The following is a 22,096-nucleotide window of genomic DNA, read 5'->3' on the forward strand; positions in this document are numbered from 1 at the left end:
TTTTGTTTTACAACCCTAGATTGGTGAATTACTGAGTACCACACACCCTGCCAACAAAGCCAGCTTAACTCTTTTCTGCCCCGAGGAAGGGGACTGGAAAAATTCCAACCTTGACAGACACAACCTTCAAGACTTCATTAACATTAAGCTCAACTCATCTTCCATATTGCCTGAAATGGAAGGACTTTCTGAATTTACAGAATACCTGTCAGAATCAGTAGAAGTGCCATCGCCCTTTGACATTTTAGAGCCTCCAACCTCAGGAGGCTTCTTGAAACTCTCCAAGCCCTGCTGTTATATTTTCCCAGGTGGAAGAGGGGACTCTGCCTTGTTTGCAGTGAATGGATTCAATATGCTTATCAATGGAGGATCTGAAAGAAAATCTTGCTTTTGGAAGCTTATCCGACATTTGGACAGGGTAGATTCCATTCTTCTCACTCATATTGGGGATGATAACCTGCCGGGAATCAATAGCATGCTTCAGAGAAAGATAGCTGAATTAGAAGAGGAACAATCTCAAGGGTCTACTACCAACAGTGACTGGATGAAAAATCTGATCTCACCTGATTTAGGAGTTGTATTCCTTAATGTACCTGAGAACCTGAAGAACATGGATCCAAGCTTCAGAATTAAAAGAAGTGTGGAGGAAGCTTGCTTCACTCTCCAGTACTTAAATAAGCTGTCCATGAAACCAGAACCTCTCTTCAGAAATGTAGGCAATACAATTGACCCAATCATTTTATTCCAGAAAATGGGAGTTGGCAAACTTGAGATGTACGTGCTTAATCCTGTCAAAAGTAGCAAAGAGATGCAGTATTTTATGCATCAGTGGAGTGGTACTAGCAAGGATAAAGCTGAATTTCTGCTACCAAATGGCCAAGAACTAGACATTCCATTATCCTATTTCACTTCTGTCTCATCCCTGATTGTGTGGCATCCTGCTAATCCTGCAGAAAAAATAGTCCGAGTTCTGTTTCCTGGAAACAGCACCCAATATAATATTCTAGAAGGACTAGAAAAACTCAAACACTTAGACTTCCTTAAACAACCAGTGGTTACACAAAAAGACCTGACTGGAAACATCGCTAGTACAGTTGTGAAACAAGCGAAGCTGAAACAACGAACAGACAGCAAGGAGAGTCTGAAGCCTGCTGCAAAGCCAACACCAAGCAAGACTGTCAAAAAAGAATCTAAAGAAGAAACGCTGGAGTCTGCAAAGCCTAGTCCAGTACCAGAAAAGCCACAGAAATTAGAAAGCAAAGAAAAAACTCCAGTTAAAAAAGAGAAACCAGTGAAACCAGAAACCAAAACTATTGTGGCAGAAAAAGATGTAAACAGCAAGGAAGAGCAATTAGGGAAATCTGAAACTCCTGAAAAACAGGCTACAGATGTAAAACCAAAAGTAACAAAAGAGAAGTCAGTGAAAAAGGAAGTCAAAGCAAAACCTGAAGAAAAGAAAGATGAAAAAGAAAAACCAAAGAAAGAAGTTTCTAAAAAAGAGGAGAAAACACCCATCAAAAAGGAGGAAAAGCCCAAAAAAGAAGATGTCAAGAAAGAAGTTAAAAAAGAGATGAAAAAGGAAGAGAAAAAGGAAGTTAAGAAGGAAGTAAAGAAAGAATCCCCACCAAAGGAAGCTAAAAGAGAAGTTAAAAAGGAAGAGAAGAAAGAAATTAAGAAGGAAGAAAAGGAAGCCAAAAAGGACATCAAGAAGGTTCCTAAAGAAGTAAAGAAGATAACTACTCCTTCAGCTGAAGCCAAAAAACCAGCAGCAAAGCCTAAACCACAGAAGAAGGAGGAACCTGCTAAAAAAGAAGCAGTACCTGCTGGAAAAGCAAAGGAAAAAGGAAAAGTTAAGACTGTTAAGAAGGAGAGCAAAGTCAGTGGAGCACAAACTGCCCTCACAGCAGTTGGAGCTGCTGTTACAACTGTAGTAGCTGCAGCAGCTGCAGAAATGACTGCTAGTGGGAAAGAACTGGAAGCAGAAAGGTCTCTAATGTCTTCACCAGAAGATTTAACAAAGGATTTTGAAGAATTAAAAGCTGAAGAAGTCGAAACAATAAAAGCAACAAGACCTCAGGTTGCACTCATTGAGGATGAACTGAAACTCACTGGCAAAGAACATAAGGAGGCCTTCGAAGTACAAAAGGAAAAATTAGAAAATGAAGGACCTGCAGAATCCTCTGATGAAGGCATAACAACCACAGAGGCTGAGGGTGAGTGTGAACAAACACCTGAAGAACTGGAACCTGTAGAAAAGCACGGAGTTGATGACATTGAAAAGTTTGAAGATGAGGGAACTGGCTTGGAAGAATTGTCTGAAGCAGGAGATTATGAGGAAAAGGCAGAGACTGAAGAAGCTGAAGAACGAGGTGAAGATGAGGAAGAAAAGACATCACTTGACACCAAAAAACCGTACATGGAAGAAGCAAGAAGAATTCATGACTATTCAGAAGAAATAATGGCTGAAACAGATGCTAACAATAAAGACGAAAAATATATTGAAAAGGCAGATTACGAGACATCAGATGAACGGGCTGAGGAGGACAGGGAAGAAGCAGTAGAAAAGGCAGAAACTGAAGAGACCGAAGAAGAGGAGGAAGACAAAGCAGAAGACATCAGAGATGAAGAGGAGACTGAAAAAATAGAAGCTGAAGAAGATTATGTGATGGCTGTGGTAGACAAAGCTGCAGAAGCTGGTGATGTTGAAGATAAATATGGCCTGCTCATAATTACACCAACAAAACGCTCAGAGCCTCAGTCTCCAGCAGTTGAACCAGCCTCTTCTATCCATGATGAGACATTACCTGGTGGTTCAGAAAGTGAAGCCACTGTTTCTGATGAAGAAAATAGAGAAGATCAGCCTGAGGAATTCACAGCTACTTCAGGTTATACACAGTCTACTATTGAAATATCTAGTGAACCAACTCCTATGGATGAAATGTCTACACCCCGGGATGTCATGAGTGATGAAACTAACAATGAGGAAAGCGAATCGCCTTCTCAGGAGTATGTGAACATTACCAAGTATGAAACATCACTGTACTCTCAAGAGTTCGGTAGACCTAAACTTTCTCCACTTCCAGATGCTTTTAATGGATTATCTGAAGGATCCAAAACAGAGGCCACAGAAGGTAAAGACTATAATGCCTCAGCTTCTACCATCTCACCACCTTCTTCATTAGAAGAAGACAAGTTCTGCAAATCTGCATTCCAGGATGTGTACCGGCAAAAAGAAAGTGAAACTGCTAAGTTTGACATCAAAGAAACCTGTCCGGAAGATGTTGATGTTACTGGGAAACGTAGTCCAGCCAAGAGTCCAGCTGATAGTTTGTCCCCTCCATCACCAGTTGCCAAAACACCACTGGGTGAACGTAGTGTGAACTTCTCTCTGACTCCCAATGAGATCAAGGTCTCAGCTGAGACTGCCTCCATTACTGCATTGCCCAGTGTACATCAAGAAATTGCTGAAGAACACTGTGCAAGTCCTGAAGATAAAACATTAGAAGTAGCATCTCCCTCACAATCTGCTGCTGGTAGTGCTGGCCACACACCTTACTATCAGTCTCCCACTGATGAAAAATCCAGTCAGCTTCCCTCTGAAACAAGTGAAAAGTCATCAGAAGCTCCAGTTAGTGTTGAATTCAGTGAAGTCAAAGATGAGTTCGCAAAATCTAGAATAAGCCCTATGGATGAACCTGTGCCAGATTCAGAATCTCCTATTGAAAAGGTTCTCTCACCTCTACGGAGTCCCCCACTGATAGGTTCAGAGACCTCTTATGATACGTTTTTGAGTGCTGATGTAAAATCTCCCACCAGAGATTATGGAAGTCCTTCTGTAGGAAAACCTGAAAAAGAAAAGTCGCCTGTTCAGATGAGCCCAGTTTCTGAAGCCAGTTCAGTGGGCCTTTTCCAAGAAAAACAAGATGAGAAAAGCGTGGAGTTTATGGTAATTAAGGAAGGCTTCAGCCTAGAAAGAAAAACAGAGGATACGGAACCCAGCAGCTCTCAGTCTTCACTAGTCTTGGATGAACGGAAATTGACTGGTGATCTCTCACCTACTCAAATAGATATCAGTCAGTTTGGTTCCCTAAAAGAAGACACCAAAATGTCAATATCTGAAGGTACTGTTTCTGACAAGTCTGCAACTCCTGTTGATGAGGTTGTAGCAGAAGATACCTATTCACATATTGAAGGAGTGGCTTCTGTCTCCACAGCATCTGTTGCTACTAGTTCATTTCCAGAACCAACAACTGATGATGTATCCCCTTCTTTGCATGCTGAGGTTGGATCCCCTCACTCAACGGAAGTTGATGATTCCCTTTCAGTCTCCGTTGTTCAAACACCAACAACGTTTCAAGAAACTGAAATGTCTCCATCTAAGGAGGAATGCCCAAGGCCTATGTCCATTTCTCCACCAGATTTCTCACCTAAGACAGCAAAATCAAGAACTCCAGTGCATGATCACAGATCTCCTGAACATTCAACTATGTCAGTAGAATTTGGCCAGGAATCCCCTGAGCAGTCTTTAGCAATGGATTTCAGTAGGCAGTCTCCTGAATATCCCACTGCAGGCACTGGTATACACCATATATCTGAAAATGGACCGACTGAAGTAGATTATAGTCCTTCAGATATACAGGAGCCCACTTTTGCGAGGAAGATTTCCCCAGTGGAGCATACATCTTACTCTCAGGAGAAGGATATTTCAGAAATTATTTCAGTTTCTCAAATTGAAGCTTCATCTTCAAGCTCATCAGCTCATACACCTTCCCAGGTAACTTCACCACTACCAGAAGAAACCTTTTCAGGAGCTGTTCCACCCAGAGATATGTCACTTCATTCTTTTACCTCAGAAAAGGTTCAGAGCTTAGGAGAAAAGCTGTCACCAAAGTCTGACCTGTCTCCATTAACTCCAAGAGAATCTTCTCCTCTGTACTCTCCTACTTTTCCAGATTCACCTCCTGCAGTCACAGAAGCAGTGTCTGCTAGTCACACATCTCCATTGTCACTGCAAGTGTCCTCTGATAAATTGTTTGGTTACCAGGCTGTCACATTACAAGAAACCCTTACAAAGCACAGCCCAGAACCTTTATCCAGCCCAGAAAAAGAGGATTCAGAGAAAAGCAGCAGATCACCAGAGGAACTTAGTTATTCTTATGAGGCCACAGAGAAAACCACTAGGTCACCGGAGGATATTAGCTACTCCTATGAGGCAGTTGGAAAATCTACTAGATCACCTCAGGCCACAGATTATTCATTTGAGACAACAGGAAAAATTACCAGATCACCCGAGGCCACTGATTATTCCTATGAGATGAGAGGGAAAATCACCAGTTCACCAGGGGCCACAGATTATTCCTATGACTCGGTACAAAAGGCCACTGTGTCACCTGGGGATACAGATTACTCCTATGACATGATGCAAAGGACCACCAGGTCGTCTGGAGATACAGATTATTCCTATGAGATGACAAGGAAAACAACTAGGTCACCTGGTGATACAGATTATTCCTGTGACATAATTGGGAAGACCACCAAATCTATTGATGTCACAGATTATTCGTATGAGAGAATTGGGAAAGGTACCCAACCACTTGATGATATGGATAGTTCATATGAGGCAATGGGGAAAACCACCGAGTCACCAGAATCCATTAGCTACTGCTATGATACAAGTGGGAGAACCACCAGGTCCCCTGAAGCCACAGATTATTCATTTGAGACAACTGAGAAAGCCACCAGATCACCTGAAGGTGCTAGCTATTCGTATGAGGCAAGCGCACATTTTACTCCAGAAAAATCATTAGCAGAATCCCGTCAGGATGTTGATCTATGCCTTGTGTCATCCTGCGAATATAAGCATCCTAAAACTGAACTTTCTCCTTCATTTATCAACCCAAATCCTCTTGAGTGGTTTGCAAGTGAAGAACAATCTCAAGACCAAGAAAAGCTGCTGACTCAGTCTGGGGGAGCACAGCCACCCTCTGGGGGAAAGCAGCAGGGGCGGCAGTGCGATGAAACCCCTCCGACTTCAGTCAGTGAATCTGCCCCCTCTCAGACTGACTCAGATGTTCCTCCAGAGACTGAGGAATGCCCTTCCATCACTGCAGATGCTAACATTGACTCGGAAGATGAGTCAGAAACCATTCCAACAGACAAGACAATTACATACAAACACATTGATCCACCACCTGTCCCAATGCAGGATCGCAGCCCTTCCCCTAGGCACCCTGATGTCTCCATGGTTGATCCAGAGGCTTTGCCTATCGATCAGAATTTGGGTAAACCAATGAAGAAAGATCTTAAAGAAAAGACTAAAATCAAGAAAACAGGCACTAAGACCAAGTCATCTTCTCCTGTTAAAAAAAGTGATGGTAAATCAAAACAAGCGGCTTCTCCAAAGCCAGCCGCAAAAGATTCCCTGGAAAAAAGCTCCAAAACAGCTTCTCCGAAAAAGAAGGAGTCTGTGGAGAAGGCAAGCAAAAATATCTCTACTCCAGAAGTGAAGGCCCGAGCGGAAGAGAAAGATAAAGACACCAAGAATGCAGTGAATACAACAGCATCCAAGTCAGCGAAGACCGCCACCTCAGGTAAAAGCAGATTGCTAGTCTCTAGTATTAAGATTCCCCTAGCTGCTGCAGTGAAGTTAGGTTGCGTTTATAAACGCTGAGAATGTAGTTTGCAGCAAACTCTCAAAGAAAGTCAGTGTTTTAGACATAAATCCAGGATGTAAAGGACACATTCAAATGAATGAAATTCATTGAATTAACTCTTGTAATCTGAGAAACTTGAGGTCTGTTTGCTAAGATGTAAAGAATTAAGAGTAAGTACATCAAGTATAAAAAGCTTAATACCAGCTGTCTAAATTGTTAACCAACTAATAGAATTAAAAGTACTACTCTTCTAGGTGGTATGAATTCAGTAGTGAAGTGACACACTTTTTTGTCAGAATCACATGGGTACAATGCTCTTAACTAATGCAGTTTAATTTTGTAAGGGGCAAAAATACTCTAGGACATGAGATGCTTTTATTACTTTGCTGGATTATTTTTTAAAAGAGAATTTTAGAATATGATAACGGTAGTAAGAGCACTTACAGCGGGCTAAGCATGTACATCACATAATCCGGTTAAAGTCTTATGCCATCAGTGATGACTAAACACACAGAAAGTTAATGTCATTTTGAATGACTGTTGTGTTTTCTGAGCAGTAATAAAATACGAATTACATTACTTAAGAAGGCACTGTTCTAATAAGTTGTTTCCGGCTGATCTTGTTATAGTGAATTTTGAAAATACTTTGATTTTGCAGCTGCCATCAGGGTTGATGCTCTGTTAAAACCTTTCTACTAGCAGCAGATCTGGGGTTCAGTACAAGTGGGCCAGTGTTCAGCTGTCCACAGCTTCTCTGTTTGAAGTCATCTGCTTGTTCTTTCTTAAACCACCATTTGCATGCCTTTCCTAGTGGATGCTTTTCAAAGTAGCAGTATCATTCCCAATGCCGTACATTTCTCCAACACTTCACCTCTATATTGGATTCTTCCTCCTTGAGTCCACTAGAGTTTAAGACAATACCCAATCTGATATTCACGTTTGGTAGTAGAATATCAATGTGGCCCTCTGATGAATGTCAGACCATGTTAGACAGTTGTAATGGACTTCCATGGCCCTTCAGCATGTGACCATAAATAAAGTGTACTGCTTAGATAATTTAGTGTAGCAGACATCATTCTCTATTATGTCATGAAGAGGCCAATAAAATATACACAATCCTCATCTGAATGCAATTATTTATTGAATCCTGACTGCCAGTTCACACTGTGAACAAGTATAAGTATATGAATGTTTAAAAGTTTAATGTCCTTTTGACTGAAGCATTTGTTAGATAATGCACTGGCTGTTGCAGCTTCTCCCAACTTCTTGTGAGAAGGGGCTGATTTATGTATGTATGTAAGTAACAATCGATTCAAATCTGCATGGCTCCCTGTATAACTCTAGGTTTCATAATGATGCAGATCTAAGACATTTGAAAAGCTGTGCTCCTTAACTTAGAAATTAATACTGCTATTTACTGAATGTGATTCAGTACCCTCAGATCATTGTAATAATTTTTTGGAGTACAGTAGCATTTTACTGGGAAAGGTTCAATCAATATCTGGTTGTGTGGCAGCGAGTTTTCATTGCATTATACAGTTAGTTTGGTCTATTCAGTTTTTTTCCTCCCAGAACAATTGGGATGCAAGAAAAACAGAATGTGTCGTTAGGTGTGGAAGGGTAATGCTGCATTTGTTTCAGAAGACACACAAATATCCTATGCTTAATCAACAGTAGCTATCTTAATATCACCTCTGCAATGATAACAGTCATTAAAAATGCCTGTTTTTAACGAGCCTGGGATGTATTCTTTTGTTGTTTCATTTCCAAAGGACCTGGGACTACTAAGTCAGCCAAATTCATGGCAGTGCCCCCAGGACCTCCGGTGTATTTGGATTTGGTGTACATTCCGAACCACAGCAATAGCAAGAATGTTGATGTTGAGTTTTTCAAGAGAGTGCGGTCATCCTACTATGTGGTGAGCGGGAATGATGCTGCAGCTGAGGAGCCAAGCAGGGCAGTTCTGGACTCCCTGCTAGAAGGCAAGGCCCAGTGGGAGAGCAACATGCAGGTAGGCTCTTTGCTCATATTTCTGCCTGGAAATAAAAACTTATCTGCGAAGCAACCATGCAAAGCCAGAGCAGCTCTCGAGTGGACGGTGGATGCTCAGGATGTGAGGTTCCCTGCCAGGGCATCTTGTTTTGCTAATGATGTGATCAGAAACTCAAGTGAAGCACAGAGCTGCAACGTTCTTAGCTGCTCCCCTATTCTTAACCTTTCTGATCTGTCTCTGGAAAATAAAACAGATTGAAACTCTTGGTTTACAAGTTATTCGGCAATTTATTACTTATTATTTATTTATAATAATCTATTATTTATTATTATGTCATATGCAACCTAAGCTTGGAAAACTTGCAAAGGAAAAAAAAAGTGAACGCTCCATAGTTTGAACAGCAGTCATGTGCAGTTGGATACTTCTCACGTTTTTCATTGTGATAAATAATTAAAATATTTGGCCATAACCTAAAGGACTATCAGTGCAGACTATGCTTTTCAGCTTCTCTGGAAAGCTGCATCTCGACATCTTACAGAAGAGAGACAAGGTTTTACGTCAATAAGCCACCTCTTTACAGTAATTTTATCTTATCTACATAATTATTTCCTTTTATCTATCCATTTATCTTACTACTTATGGAATAAAGATCCACTCTTTAGGAAAGGAAAGCATACTTATTGGTTGCAAATTCAACGGAGTTGCTTCTTATCAGTTGTTTCTGTTGTCCATGTCTGAAAAGCTCCCTTTTGGTTTTTGCAGGTGACCTTAATCCCAACCCATGACTCAGAAGTGATGAGGGAATGGTACCAAGAGACCCATGAGAAACAGCAGGACCTCAACATCATGGTTTTGGCAAGCAGCAGCACCGTTGTTATGCAAGATGAATCTTTTCCCGCATGCAAGATAGAACTGTAAGAACAGGCCATGCACCACAACACTAAACTTCGTTTCCAGAATTTCTTCAGTTTGAAAACACTTTTTCTAAAATTTCGACCCATCTGTTTCAACTGCTGAACTATATACCTGCCAAATACTATACTGTGTCTTGGTGATGCAAGTCACTAATATTTTTCAGTCTTTGCTGATTGCTAGGGGAAGTAAAAGCACCCCCATAGTAGGGTTCATATTACTGCAAAAGTACAGATCCAGTTTCATCTCTGCTGAACTTTTGGAAACCATGCACTAGCAACCCTAACTGACTTCTGCCAGGTATAGGCGTTTGTCCTCTAAAGAGAGGGCAAAGAGAGAAAGAGAGGGGTAGGAGGAGAAAGTAATAACTACTTAGATCTGCATTATAGTCTCATGGCAATAGATGTACCGCTTACTGCAGTCTGCTTATGCTCTCGTATGAAAAGAAATTTTGAACTTTTTATCTATCTGAGCTATCACAATGGGGATACTTACTTTACAAAGTCAAATTATTCTAGAAAATAAGAAGAAACAGAATGTGTCTAGGAAGGGACGTTCGACCTAAACTCTCATTAGCAGTTTTTCCACTTTAATTTGAGCTCTGCATACTGACATGCCATAACAGTCATAGGCCAAATATGCACATCATCAGAATCCCATCCAGAACACTAAAACTTTCCTTTCAACATGCAGAATTGTTGGTCTAAGGCATGCTCCCAGTGAAAGTCCACTTACTCCACTCAGAATTGACCAGTCCATGTGCTTAAACACCCGTGTCAAGTGCTGATTGACTGAAGCAAAATACCAAAGCAGTTGGGAGTACAGTAGACAAATTTGCCTTAGAAAGTGACTTGAATGTACAAAGAAACTTGATGCACTTATTTTTTACTGTCGAGACAGCAAATTTATAAAAACAACCGTTTAGGATCATAGTTACACCAATAAAGAAGCGTGAGTGTGGTACTAGAAACCCATCTGACTGGTCAAACAGTTTGGTGCTATGAGTTGCATTTGTTAGTCACCTGAACACTTCACTGTTGCACCTGGACAGCTCAACAAAGCAAGATGAGCATTTTTTTTTCCCCCGAAAGTTTCTTCTGTACTGTGAAAGCGAGACTGAAGGGGTGTCCAGTATCAGAGCTGCAAACCTTAGTGAAATATTCAGAACAATAAAAAGGCTGCCTGCAAGTCTGTACAGTATTCAACCTTCCTTTGTCTTACCTTATTTGTTTAATTTAAGAGTGAATATGGGAACAAATGTACAGAAACCTTTTTTAGCATTGCGTGAACTTTTAATAGATGAATTTTTAACAAAAAGTTTTCATTTACAGGAAAATGAAGAATTTTCAGGTGAAGGCAATTTTTTTAGTAGTTTTTTAAGGTAAATGAATAATGTTGTTTAAGGTTTTAGTGAGAATGGATATTGAGGTAAAATTAGTTGAAAATCATTAACAACCAAAACCTTTTTTTTTTGAGGTGGGAGAGGGGGCATTTTGAGGGTAAAATTCATCTATTGGCAATGACAGAAGATTAGATTCACGATGATGATTGCCTAGTATTAACAGGGATGTAGGCTACATTTTCAACACTCAAAAGATCTTGCAGGATGATAGAACAAGCAATAAGCTAAAATAGGTCCTTTTCTTTTCCATCTCCTTTTGCTTATCCCTTTCCTTTCTCCCTTTTCCCTTTCTTTTTTCTTCTTTCCTTTCCCTCTTTCTTTTCTTTCCTCCCCCTTCTTTTCTCCTCCCTTTCCTTCTCTAGACTGCCTGCAGAGGAACGGCATGTAGTTCTGTGATTCAAGATAGTCTGGATCTTTAGTCTCAGAAATTTTACCCTAATAATAAAAGAAATATATTGCATCGAAGAAAATCTGTGAATTGAAAGTTAAAGAAGGTGTAAAGGCCTCCAAAATGGGGATATGTGCTGGTCTGTATGATTCGCTTTTATGGCTGGTTCTACATTTCAAAATGTAGTGAACTATGACCTTATTTTCTTTACTTGTAATTTATTTTAGATTTACATTGTTAGGATATTTTTGTTTAATAGGTATACGTTTGCACTCCTAATTTGTATGATTTTGGTTCTTTTTTATTACGCTTTAGGGCCCCTTAATTGTGGGCTCTTAAGGCCTGTTCAATGCTGTGAATTACTGTTTGTCAGTTATAGGGGTTTTTGATTTATTTTTAGTGTCTTCCTTTTTTCTTTTTAAGGTACCTCTGGCAATTCTATTTAATTTATTGCTATACCCTATAAGTGTTTAAGAATAAGAATGACTATAGCACAAAAGGCAGTTAGAATTATGTTGTGAAAGCAAACATACTTGCTGGGCTCATAATCATTTACTTTAAATTGCTTTACTTAACACACAACCTTCCAAGTTTTAGGCAACGTGTTTGACAGGATAGTTGTACTGTTTCTGCAATTCTTTCTGCTTTGTCTACTTTCATATGTAGGTAAGATTTAGAATTTTTTGAGAGGATGGGAACAGATCTTCTGGTTTTCTGACAGAATCTGAAACAGTTTGTACCTTTGCTTTGGTAGAAAGTCTGTTTTAGGCACAGCCGTGGTCCTGAGACAAGTCTCACACCAATGTGAATCAGGACCAATTTCGCTACAATCAGGGAAGTTACAGACACTTGATCCTACTGTAAATTAGAATCAAGCCTTAAATCTCTCAAAGTAAGTTTGTGATGGCTCAAGCATTTGTTTTACTTATTTAAAAAAAAAAAAAAAAAAGGCAAAAAAAAAAAAAAAAAAAAAAGGCAGTTAAAGCCAATCTTATAATGTACATTCATTTTCTGCTGCTACAATAATATTAAAAGCCCAGCCTGGCTCCTCTGAGGTATTGTAATGCCTGTTCCATCCATTTCCTTTTAAATGGTAACCACGCCTGGGTGCAACATAGCGATGAACTCCCTCCTCTTGCCCTTAATGTCTTTCCTGTCTGTGGAACTAATCTAACTGTGCTAGTCGTAATACTACACAATTAGCTTAGTAACAGTCATCAAAATGTACCATGTACATTAATGATGAGTGCTGTTGATCGGCATAGATTTCTAGGAGCATGGTTTGTTATTGATTACTCTAATTATAAAGATTCAATATCTGAGTGCGAAAGACACTCCATTTAAGTGATGGTGTTATCCATAATAGCATCCCATCCATGATCGTTATGCTACTAACTATTCTACTTAATAAATTTCAATGAAGAATTACCTTTAGAGATCATCCCCCACTCCTGAACTTGGACAGGGCCTCTCGTGCATGCCTTTTCAAAGTCCTGTGGTGGGCCCGATGTCATCGACCTCTACTTTTTACCCCATCTTTCATAGAATTCACTTTTGATTTTTTAAAATTACCTTACATGCAGTGGTTAATGGAGATAACTGTATATGAATGTTTTTTTAAAAATTGTCTATGATAGCTTACTCTATTTAGGAGAGTTCCAGTACTCATTTTACTAAGATTAAATTGATTTGTTAATTGAATTTTGAATCCCTCCCACTACAAGCAAGTCAGCTCCAAAGAGCGCTTACTGTACATCTGGGACATTTCTGTCATATGCTTCTCTTTGTTCATCTGTCGCCAGAGGTTCTTTGCTCAGTAATGATGTGTTGAGAGAAATAGTAATATTGTTGGTCTGGATTTATTAGAAAAGGAGAAGTATAATCTTTACATTTGAAAGAAGCCGTAAGCTTTCATCTCTTCACGTAGCAATTGAACAAAACACTAAAAAGCAATTAGGGGCAAGCATTTCTTAGGATGCAGTTATGTGGTCCACTCAGTTTAAAAATGTTTGGTACTTAAAAAAAAAACAAAAAAACAAGGTCTGATTGTTGTGACTTTATGAAAAACCTAAAAAATTAAATGACTGAATAAAATAGTGGCATACAAAATATCATGAGGTTAAAAAAAATACTAAAAAAAAAAAAAAAGAAAAAATAATCCAAAGCTTCTCTGCGCTAGACTTGCTGGGAGCTCCAGATGGCAGGAGCTGCCTTTTCAAGACTGGGCTGTAATCACAACTTTAAAAGAACAAGTCTGAAATATGCTTTCACGCATTTGCATGCAGCCCTTTTCTTCCCAACTATGGAAAGAAACAGTCTTGTTGCTACTGAGAAGCACCTCACACACCTCCTCTCTCTTGTTCTGAATGGTGTTTGTGTCAGTCTGCAGCTGTGTATGGTACTATGTCTTATAATCCTGCATCACTTCTATTCTATCCAGTCATATCTAATGTAGAAAATTAGTTTCCAGTGAAAGTAATATGTAGTGCTTTTATGATATTTGTGTGCAATATCCCCTCTTCCATTGAGGATATTTGATGTAAAAGAAATAAACTCAGTTCCACAATAAAATACAAAAGTGGTAAAGAGGTGTTGGCATGTTTCTTGTCTTTATGTGTGAACGTACTTGTAAGATTCACCTTCCCTTCAGTCATGATTACCTGCTACTTGGGGTTTTGCTCAAAGTATTGGTGACTGTTGAGATATCAGATAGAAACCAATATCTGTTTAGAAATCTGAAAATAAACAAATATTACTTTTATTCTTTAGGTGAAGAACATTACAATCCTTCTTAAAATATATTAAAATGAATGTTTTAGACGGGACAGGTCAGGTTGACATCCTAATTATCCATCTGTAATTGAAAGGTATGGCTCTAGATATACATTGTTGGGACCACCCCCTGATGCCAGTGGAAAAGGGTAGCCCAGCTCAGTCTCTGATGTTGGCTTTCTGGTTCCAGGGCCAAATGAAATATTTTCTTCAATGGAGCTTATGAGGGGGAGAATCGCATTGTCAGTGAACAACTTCAATCAGTTTGCGAAGCATTTCAAAAGGCACAGGAAAATTACAATCCTTCATGAACGGCCTCTTGGGTCTCTCTAAAATGATGGATCTGCTTTGTGGCATCCCAGACCTGGAGGCTGTTCAATACCAATTTTTAGTGCTTTATGTCTGGGAGGAAGCAATAGCTTTATATGGCTCCTAGAAGAGAGGCATGCCAAATTCACTTGAGTAATGTCCATGGTGAGGCATCATAGATCCAGCACATCCCCAGGGCTATAGCAATCTTTCACTGCTGACTGCTCCTGCAGTCCTTACCTTACCTCCCATGGACTCCATCAACCCAGGCCTGCATGAAGCCCACAGAGCACTGTCCTCCTTGTATTATAGCCTAAACCTGCAGAGGATGAGGGTTTCCTGAGCTAAGCTGAATGCCCTCAGTTTCTAGGGGATTTACTGGCTTTTAACTGCATGCACAGCACCATTTTCACCTGAAAGGAAACCATTTACATTTCCTAAAATACTGAGAACCAAGGAACCAAATCAGTGGGTTCTGCATGCTTCCTGAGCATCCATCTGCTGGTTTCTGAGGATCCCTACCACTTGATGTAGCTGCCTCTCCACCTTTCAGCAGCTCCAGCATCACTGTTCCCAGTGTGAGGAGGTGCCAGGAGGAGGAGTGTGGCTGCATATGCTGCCAGCTCCACTTGACGGAATGGCTGCATGTTCCGTGACAGACACATCACACACTGTGGATGACAGACAGCGTACATGAAATAGAGGGTGCCTATATCCCTATGTAAACAAAGCTAACAATTTCTGTATAAACTGTAGCTATGTTCAGTATACCTGTGAAGGCCTGTTGTGGATGGATCTCACCATATCTCAGCCCAGCTGTGTCTGATCTTGAACAGCTGATAGTAAGCTGAATGGCTGAGCCACTTTGATACTTAATACAAGCCTCCTGGACAGTGACCCAGGGTTTCCAGCAAGGGTTTACAGTTTCCAAAGATAAAATTACAGCAGCATCTACCCTGTGTGTTAGAGCAGAACAGACTCAAAAGTTTTGTTCCCAATTCATTCTGGGGAAGAACTGTCAGGATTTGCAAAAAACAAGGTATGTTGATAATCCTGACAATTGAATGGGCTCCAGTGCTTTTTCTGTGCCTCAGGCATTTGCAATTCAGAATACATTGGGAGCACTTGAGTGTATCAGACTGTTTTAGAGCAGCAGCAGAGATGGTACCATGTTGATTGCTCAGAGTTCAGTGACAGACAGCTTTGTGACTGCTGACTCACAGCATCATTAAGGCTGGAAAGACCAACAAGACCATCAACATATGTCTATGACTGCTCTATGGATGTGTAGATACATCTACACATTTCTTGAACGCATTGTACCTGAACAACCCCTGGTGCAACTTAAGGCCTTTGCCACTTGTTCTATTGAAAAGCTGAAGGCCTGTCTGAAGGCTGTGCATGCCTCTGTGCAGAGCTTGTCCTTACTTATATCAGAACTAATTTTCCTTCTGCAGCAAAAGTGCCATGTCCTGGAATGAACGTTTCCTACCACCACACCTCTGGGAAGTGAGATTTAACTTTACTTTCCACAGATGTACTCAGTTGTCCTCTAGACCCTTTTGCAAAGTTAACCCATACTTTCCCCCAAAAGAGCCCTATCAAGACCCAGCAGCTCAACCTGCAGGGTTGGATGGTGCCCTGTGAGCCAGGTCTGAAGCCAGCAGCAGTGTCCTTTTATAAGCACGACCATCCCTTTTGAGGAATATGTGACACAGTTTGTGCCAGCCCCATCTGCACCAGCTCTGGTGTTACTGCAAATAGGGCCTATCTGCGCCAGGCTCTGGGCAACACTTACTTGAGCTGCAAGAGAATAAATATGTAATTTTCCCCTTCTGAATAATGCATGTGACCTTCAGAGCTCTACTGGGAGTGTTCTTCCAATGACACCTGTGGAACGAGTTATGTATTTGTGTACCCAATCAGCAGCGTATTTGGTGTCTGCAGAGGATTTGAACCGAGAAGCTGCAGACTTCCCTTTTCAGTAGAGTTGACAGCACAAGGCTGAGCTTTAACAGTGCTGGTGCTTCTCCAGCAGCAGCAAAGCTTGTGCAGCCATTCTGAAGAAGCTCTGTTCCTTAAGGATTGGTCTCCTTTGCAGCACTGCAGGGACATTGGGCTTGTGGTCACCACGCATGCATGCAGCACTATGACTGCAGGCAAATGCACTGCTCCTGACACAGGGACCCTTTATCACATAGATAGCAGCAAGACAAGTAGGGAAATCATTCAAAAACTATTATGAAGAAAGACATACTCCAGTGATCAATAAATACACTCTTAAGAGAGAAGCTGAAACTGCTTTAATTCAGATCACAGCTGTAGTCATGGAAGAAAACGGGATGTGAAGGAACATTACCAGGAGAGGCAGTCCATGGAGAGATTGTGTTACAAACAAGAGAGATGCCCCCTGGGAGCACTATGACAGCCCTGTCTGCCTGCAGCAGTGTCTGGCAGCTGTCTGATATGCAGCAAGAGGCAGCCACACTGCAGAAAGCCCGAGCGTGGCCTTGTGAGGAGGGCTTACTGGGCTGTAAGCTTGCATCTAACATGCACCTGGGTGCAGAACTGGAGGAACTCTGGTTCTTTTTGTGTTTGCAAATGCAGAATAGTAACTGGGTTAAGCAACAAACAAACAAACACTATAATCAAGAGCTGACAAAGCAGCACATGAAGTGCTGTTTGAAGATGGGAAATTCAATTCAAAATTGCTTATTAATCAAGCAATTTTTACTAAGCCCCGCTGGTATGATATCTTTAGGAAATACTCATCAAAGGCCACCATGTTACATTTAGAGGAGGGACTGCGAATACCATTAAAGGCATAGGGCAGGTATGTGTGCACTGCACCTGTAAACGGGGGCTCCCAACCTCCTCATTGTGAGCAGTGCCTGAAGCTCTGAGGGCCCAGTGGGTGCCCAACTGCCTGAGACAGCCAGGGTGTGGAGACAGGGCAAGCAGGAAGGAAATGGATGGGGCTGGATGTACAGGAGGATCAATAGGGAGATTAGAGGGGAGGCTGTGCAGCAGAGAAAGTGGACAAGAGGGCCTGCTGGCAAATTCAGGAATGTACAGGAAGGTCTGTGGGAAATTAGGTCATCGAGAAGACACTAGTATGGAAGAAACTTTTTGCTACTGAGATAGTGGTAAGACTTGTGGAGGGGGAGCAGAGAAGATGGAAGACCAATGCACTGTGAAGAAATACATACCAGTGTCATGCCAGATAGGGAACAGGAGTCTGGGTGAGGGGCTGATGGAAGCATCAGAAGAGGTTTCTTGCTCAGGGTGATGTTGAGTGGAAATACATGACAAGACTTGCCTGAATTTCTTGCTCCCTAAGCTACAACTGATCGAAACCCATTGCCACGAGTACCGGGTTTGGTGCCTCTTGCCTGGCACAATCTACTCTGATGCCTGCAAAGCACTTTGTAAGGAAACTCTCTTCTCTCTTCTCCCGGGGGCAGGTGGGAATAGATTTGAGTCCAATGCAGAGTATGTTTTATCCACGGTAAGGAAAATCTCCCCTGGAGGACAACATCACACAACACTTGTTCTCCACAGTTTATTTAAAGCTCACGCCTGGATAAAAGGCTGTATCTAGTCGAGAGTTCTGGCTACAGTCTGGGCCAAAAGCATTCAAACCCAGTGCTTACAAGTGAAAATGAAAGGAGGGAGCCTGCAATATTAACAGGTTGGTCAGTGCTTAGAGGAAGATTTTTTTCTGTTGCTATAGCAGTTAAATCTAAATAAATGGTAAGGGGGCTTAGCTGTGTGGGAAGTGATGCATGCTCTGTGAGATAGCAGGGATGTGGCAGCTGGCTGCCTGCTGGAGCCTGATGAGCATTAGCAGCCTGGCATGTCCACCCAGCAGGGGAGGAGCACAGAGATGGGGCCAGAAACAGGCTCTGCATGCTGCCAAGGAAGAGGTGCCAGCAAGCGGCCAGAAGCATGGCAGTGTCCACTGTGGCCTACCCAGATAGTATCTCATAGGCATGGGAACAACAGCTGGGATGGCTGAGGCCACACAGCAGACCCTCCATGCCTTAAAAATGTAGTGGAGGAAGAGTTGGCTCTTGTATCAAGAAGTCAAGAACAAAACTGGATGGTACAAGATCAATTGTGAACCTTTGGAAGTACAACCCATGTTCCCATGCTGAAAAACTGAACACAGACACAGGAAGGACACTTCAGCAGCCACCAGTTTTAACCAAATTGTTCTTAGAAGTGTGTTTGGCCTCCCACTCTTCCTTAAGGCTAGAAAGCATCAGGAGGACCAAAGAGGAACAAAAAAAAGCTTCAGAAGAATTGATAAAAATTGCCTGTAAAGGCTACCGCTGTATTAGTCATGCCCAAACACAAAATTACCCTTTCACCTGGAGAGCACTACAGGAGAGACCACAGAATTGCTGATCTAAAGGGCAAAGGACCCTGCTGTCATGTTCTTAGATGTGAAAGCAATCAAGTTGTGAGTGTACTCACAGGGAACAGGCAAAGCATTTGGTGAATGCCAGTAAGATGCCTAACTACAAATAAGTTCAGAGAACTGCAGCATGTTCTATTCTCAAAGGATTTAGTCAGTGTGTGATGTGAGATTTAGAGCTTTAAGGCTAGACAGGTGCATGATAAAACTGGAAATACTTCCCAGATACTGTGGAAGAGCATACTGAGGCATCACTGTTAACACAACAAGGTGCCATACAGAAAGGCTGTTGTCAGGGTCTCCCTCTGTTTAAGGAGCTTGCCCTGCAAGAAGCTGCAGAAAATTGTCTCTTGATCAGCTTCTGTGGCAACAGGGAATGTAAGCACCCACCTTCTCTCTCTTGACATTTTCTTTTGCTCTGTATGAATAGCTAAATCATTTTCACAATCCATATAATAGGCTATGGGATTATGTATGCAGCTAAGGCAAAAATGGGATTAGGTCAAAATAGAACCATGAAACAGTGCCCAGAATATAAAAGGAAATGCAGTGCAGAACGAGGCCCCTTTGCTGAGGTGATTGTGCCTGTTTCTCTATTGACCTGAAAAGTGGAGCAGTTAGTGAATTTGGAAATTTCTCAGTTTCTTACAGGGAAGCATTTTCATAGGCACATCTAAGTGCCTTTGCAAGTGCTAACTCCCTGGTTCAAAAACAGTCTAAAGTAGGCTTACAGTTCTGTGTATTTTCCAAGTGGGTAGGAAAAGAAAGCAGTCAACATACGTTAATCCTCTTAGTGGCTAAGTTCAGAGTGACCCAGGCATTCTTTTCTGTGAGAAACTCACACTGAAATGACTTGTGTATGAAATTTCTCCCTCTTCTTTTGTTTCTTCCACCCTCCACAACTTTCACCACAGGCAATGCCTTTGTTTCTTTGTATTATCTCCATACCACCCCCCCCATCTGGCTGCCAACCAAAGGAAAATATATCATAAACACGATAATTTCTAAACCACAAGTGCTTTTGCTTCAGGAAGCAGGAAAATGGAAATAGATTTATTTGCATGTAGTAGTCACATACAGTCATATTTGCAGCAGTAATTAAGTGAAATATTAATAGTGAACAGTTCACACACAGAGGAATGCATACCATTATGGCAGACTGAATTCCAGTATTAAGCAGATGCCTTAGCTAGCTTCCTAGCTTCCAGTTCCTGCTTAGCTTTTTCTCTCATTTCTCTTTCTCTCTCAATGAGAAGTGCTTGTTCTTGCTCCCACTCCTTTAGCTTCTGCTCATACTTTGCGATGTCCTCCACTTCACACGCTGGCAGCTTTTCCTTGACGAGCTGGGTGGTCAGGGTTAACAGGCTTTCAGATTCAACCTTGCCAAGTGAATGCAGCTTAGAGTACAGATCCTGCCACAGAATGAAGGATTTGATGGGGACAGAGAAGGGGAGAGACAATCAGTCACAAAATAATCAGTGACAAAGCACTTCCCTGTAACAACCAATTCATAGATGATTGAATCTAATGACTAGCTGTGTTGATCCAGGCTGGCCATTCTGTCCTAGCTAAGGATTTTGACTGTGATAGCAGGTATTACTGCTTCCCCTTGAAATGCTAACCTCCAGAGAAAGTTTTTCTGAGCAATAAAACTGAAACAAGAAAGATCCCTTACTTACTGAAATTCTCCTTATTTTTCCAAGTGTAGTCACCTGCTGTAAACAAAGATCAGCTGACCGGTCAATTGTGAAAAGACAATTTAAGCACCTTTTTTTTGTGTCTTAACTCAAAGCTGACTGACTGATGTGCTCCCCACTGCCTGCATTAGCATCACTCTCCACAGATGCAAATCACTTTAAATGCTTGCTGACTAGTAGCATGCTAAGTAGCTTCCATCTTATTTTTGCCAACAGTTACTGTGATCTGAGGTTTGACTGTGTTTACTCACACTAAATGCAATAGACCTAAAGCAAGTAATATTTATTCAGGTATATTTTACAATGTAACAAAAAAATATAGCTTCACTAAGAAACTGCAATACTTCTTTCTGTGCTTTACTTACTTAGAGCTCATGCAGCATAAACATATTAATTCACTTAAGACAATGAGTCATCGAGTGATACTGCTTCTGGCTTTATGGAATATTTGGCCCAATGGCTCTCTAACAAGCTGATTAATTGCCTTAAAAGTGCAGCTACACAGACAGCCAGGAAAGAGTTTCCTGGGGGAGGAAGACAACATGGCACTGGCACATTCCTTAACCCTTGCTCATTCATTAGATAGGAACATGTTTTCCTGATTGTTCTTTTAAATAAAATGTTTTACTGAAACAGGCACTTGCAGAAATGTTTAAAGAAAGAAGGTACCCTAAAGGTAGGTACACCCACGTACTTCTTTCATGTGTTCTTTGAATAAACCCCACTGATTTGCACTGAAAGATAACTGAAAGAAGATGGGATAATTAATCATCACACAAAATGGTGACTCTGAGGGCATGATGACATTCAGTTTTCCACTCCCAGTTATCACTGGGAGCTTGCACACTATCACTATGCAGCTGGCCCACAGCACTGCTCTTACCCAGACTCACTGCATTAATCTGCAAAAGCGCTACAGCTCAACTCTAGCCTCAAGGTTATGCCTTCTTTTGAAAAGGGAAATTGGAGTGCCTCTTCTGATACCTTTTTACCTCTCCCTGCCTCAGCCAACGTAACTACAGCAGGTTTGCTGTTCTGTGAGGCCCAGTAAAGTTTGAACATGACCAACAGCAGATAAAAAGCTCTTTTAACAGTATGTGTGCAGGTCTGAGGTGCTTGGGAATTTGGCTCTGTTGCCTTTGATTTTATGACAAAGTTTATAAACAAAAACAACCTGACATTACCAAATTAAAACCAAAATTAGTAACATCTGTTTATTTATTTCTCTTCTGTTTGAGATATGAGTGAATTTACTGTACATCCAGAATAAATACGAAAACAGCATGGTTTGAGTTTGGGAAAGGAACACAATTCCTGATAACTGATACAGAGTCTCCCTACTACCCACTACTAAGGATGTGGTGGAAAAAGTTTGTATGCTAAAACTAAGCAGTATGAAATTGAAATAGAAGAAATGCAATGAACTGGAAACTAGCTGTGCCCCTCTCCTAACCCATTATTGGTACTACAGAACTCTGGAATCTTCTCTGCTCTGCTGTAATACATTAGTGAAACTCATTTAGGAAAGTAGCTATATCCTGCAGGTACCA

General features: G+C 41.2%; 2 protein-coding genes across 3 annotated transcripts in view; one reads left to right on the forward strand and one right to left on the reverse strand.

Annotated features, from left to right (window-relative positions):
* The window catches only part of MAP1B (microtubule associated protein 1B), a 64,881-nt gene extending 51,494 nt beyond the window's left edge, over positions 1 to 13,387 (forward strand). The window contains exons 5-7 of the mRNA XM_015848840.3: positions 20 to 6,590; positions 8,426 to 8,664; positions 9,409 to 13,387. Coding sequence (XP_015704326.2) covers positions 20 to 6,590; positions 8,426 to 8,664; positions 9,409 to 9,564 — 6,966 coding nt within the window. The 3' untranslated portion in view covers positions 9,565 to 13,387. The remainder of the gene's footprint in view (positions 1 to 19; positions 6,591 to 8,425; positions 8,665 to 9,408) is intronic.
* Positions 13,388 to 19,868: 6,481 nt separating this feature from the next.
* Positions 19,869 to 22,096, reverse strand: part of MRPS27 (mitochondrial ribosomal protein S27) — a 42,385-nt gene continuing 40,157 nt past the window's right edge. For both annotated transcript variants that reach the window (XM_015848841.3, XM_085528077.1), the window contains exon 11: positions 19,869 to 20,261. In XM_015848841.3, the coding sequence (XP_015704327.2) occupies positions 20,022 to 20,261 (240 nt within the window). In that variant the 3' untranslated portion in view covers positions 19,869 to 20,021. The remainder of the gene's footprint in view (positions 20,262 to 22,096) is intronic.

This window comes from Coturnix japonica, chromosome Z (genome assembly GCF_054131305.1).
Source record: "Coturnix japonica strain WE chromosome Z, WE-NBRP24, whole genome shotgun sequence".
Classification (NCBI taxonomy): domain Eukaryota; kingdom Metazoa; phylum Chordata; class Aves; order Galliformes; family Phasianidae; genus Coturnix; species Coturnix japonica.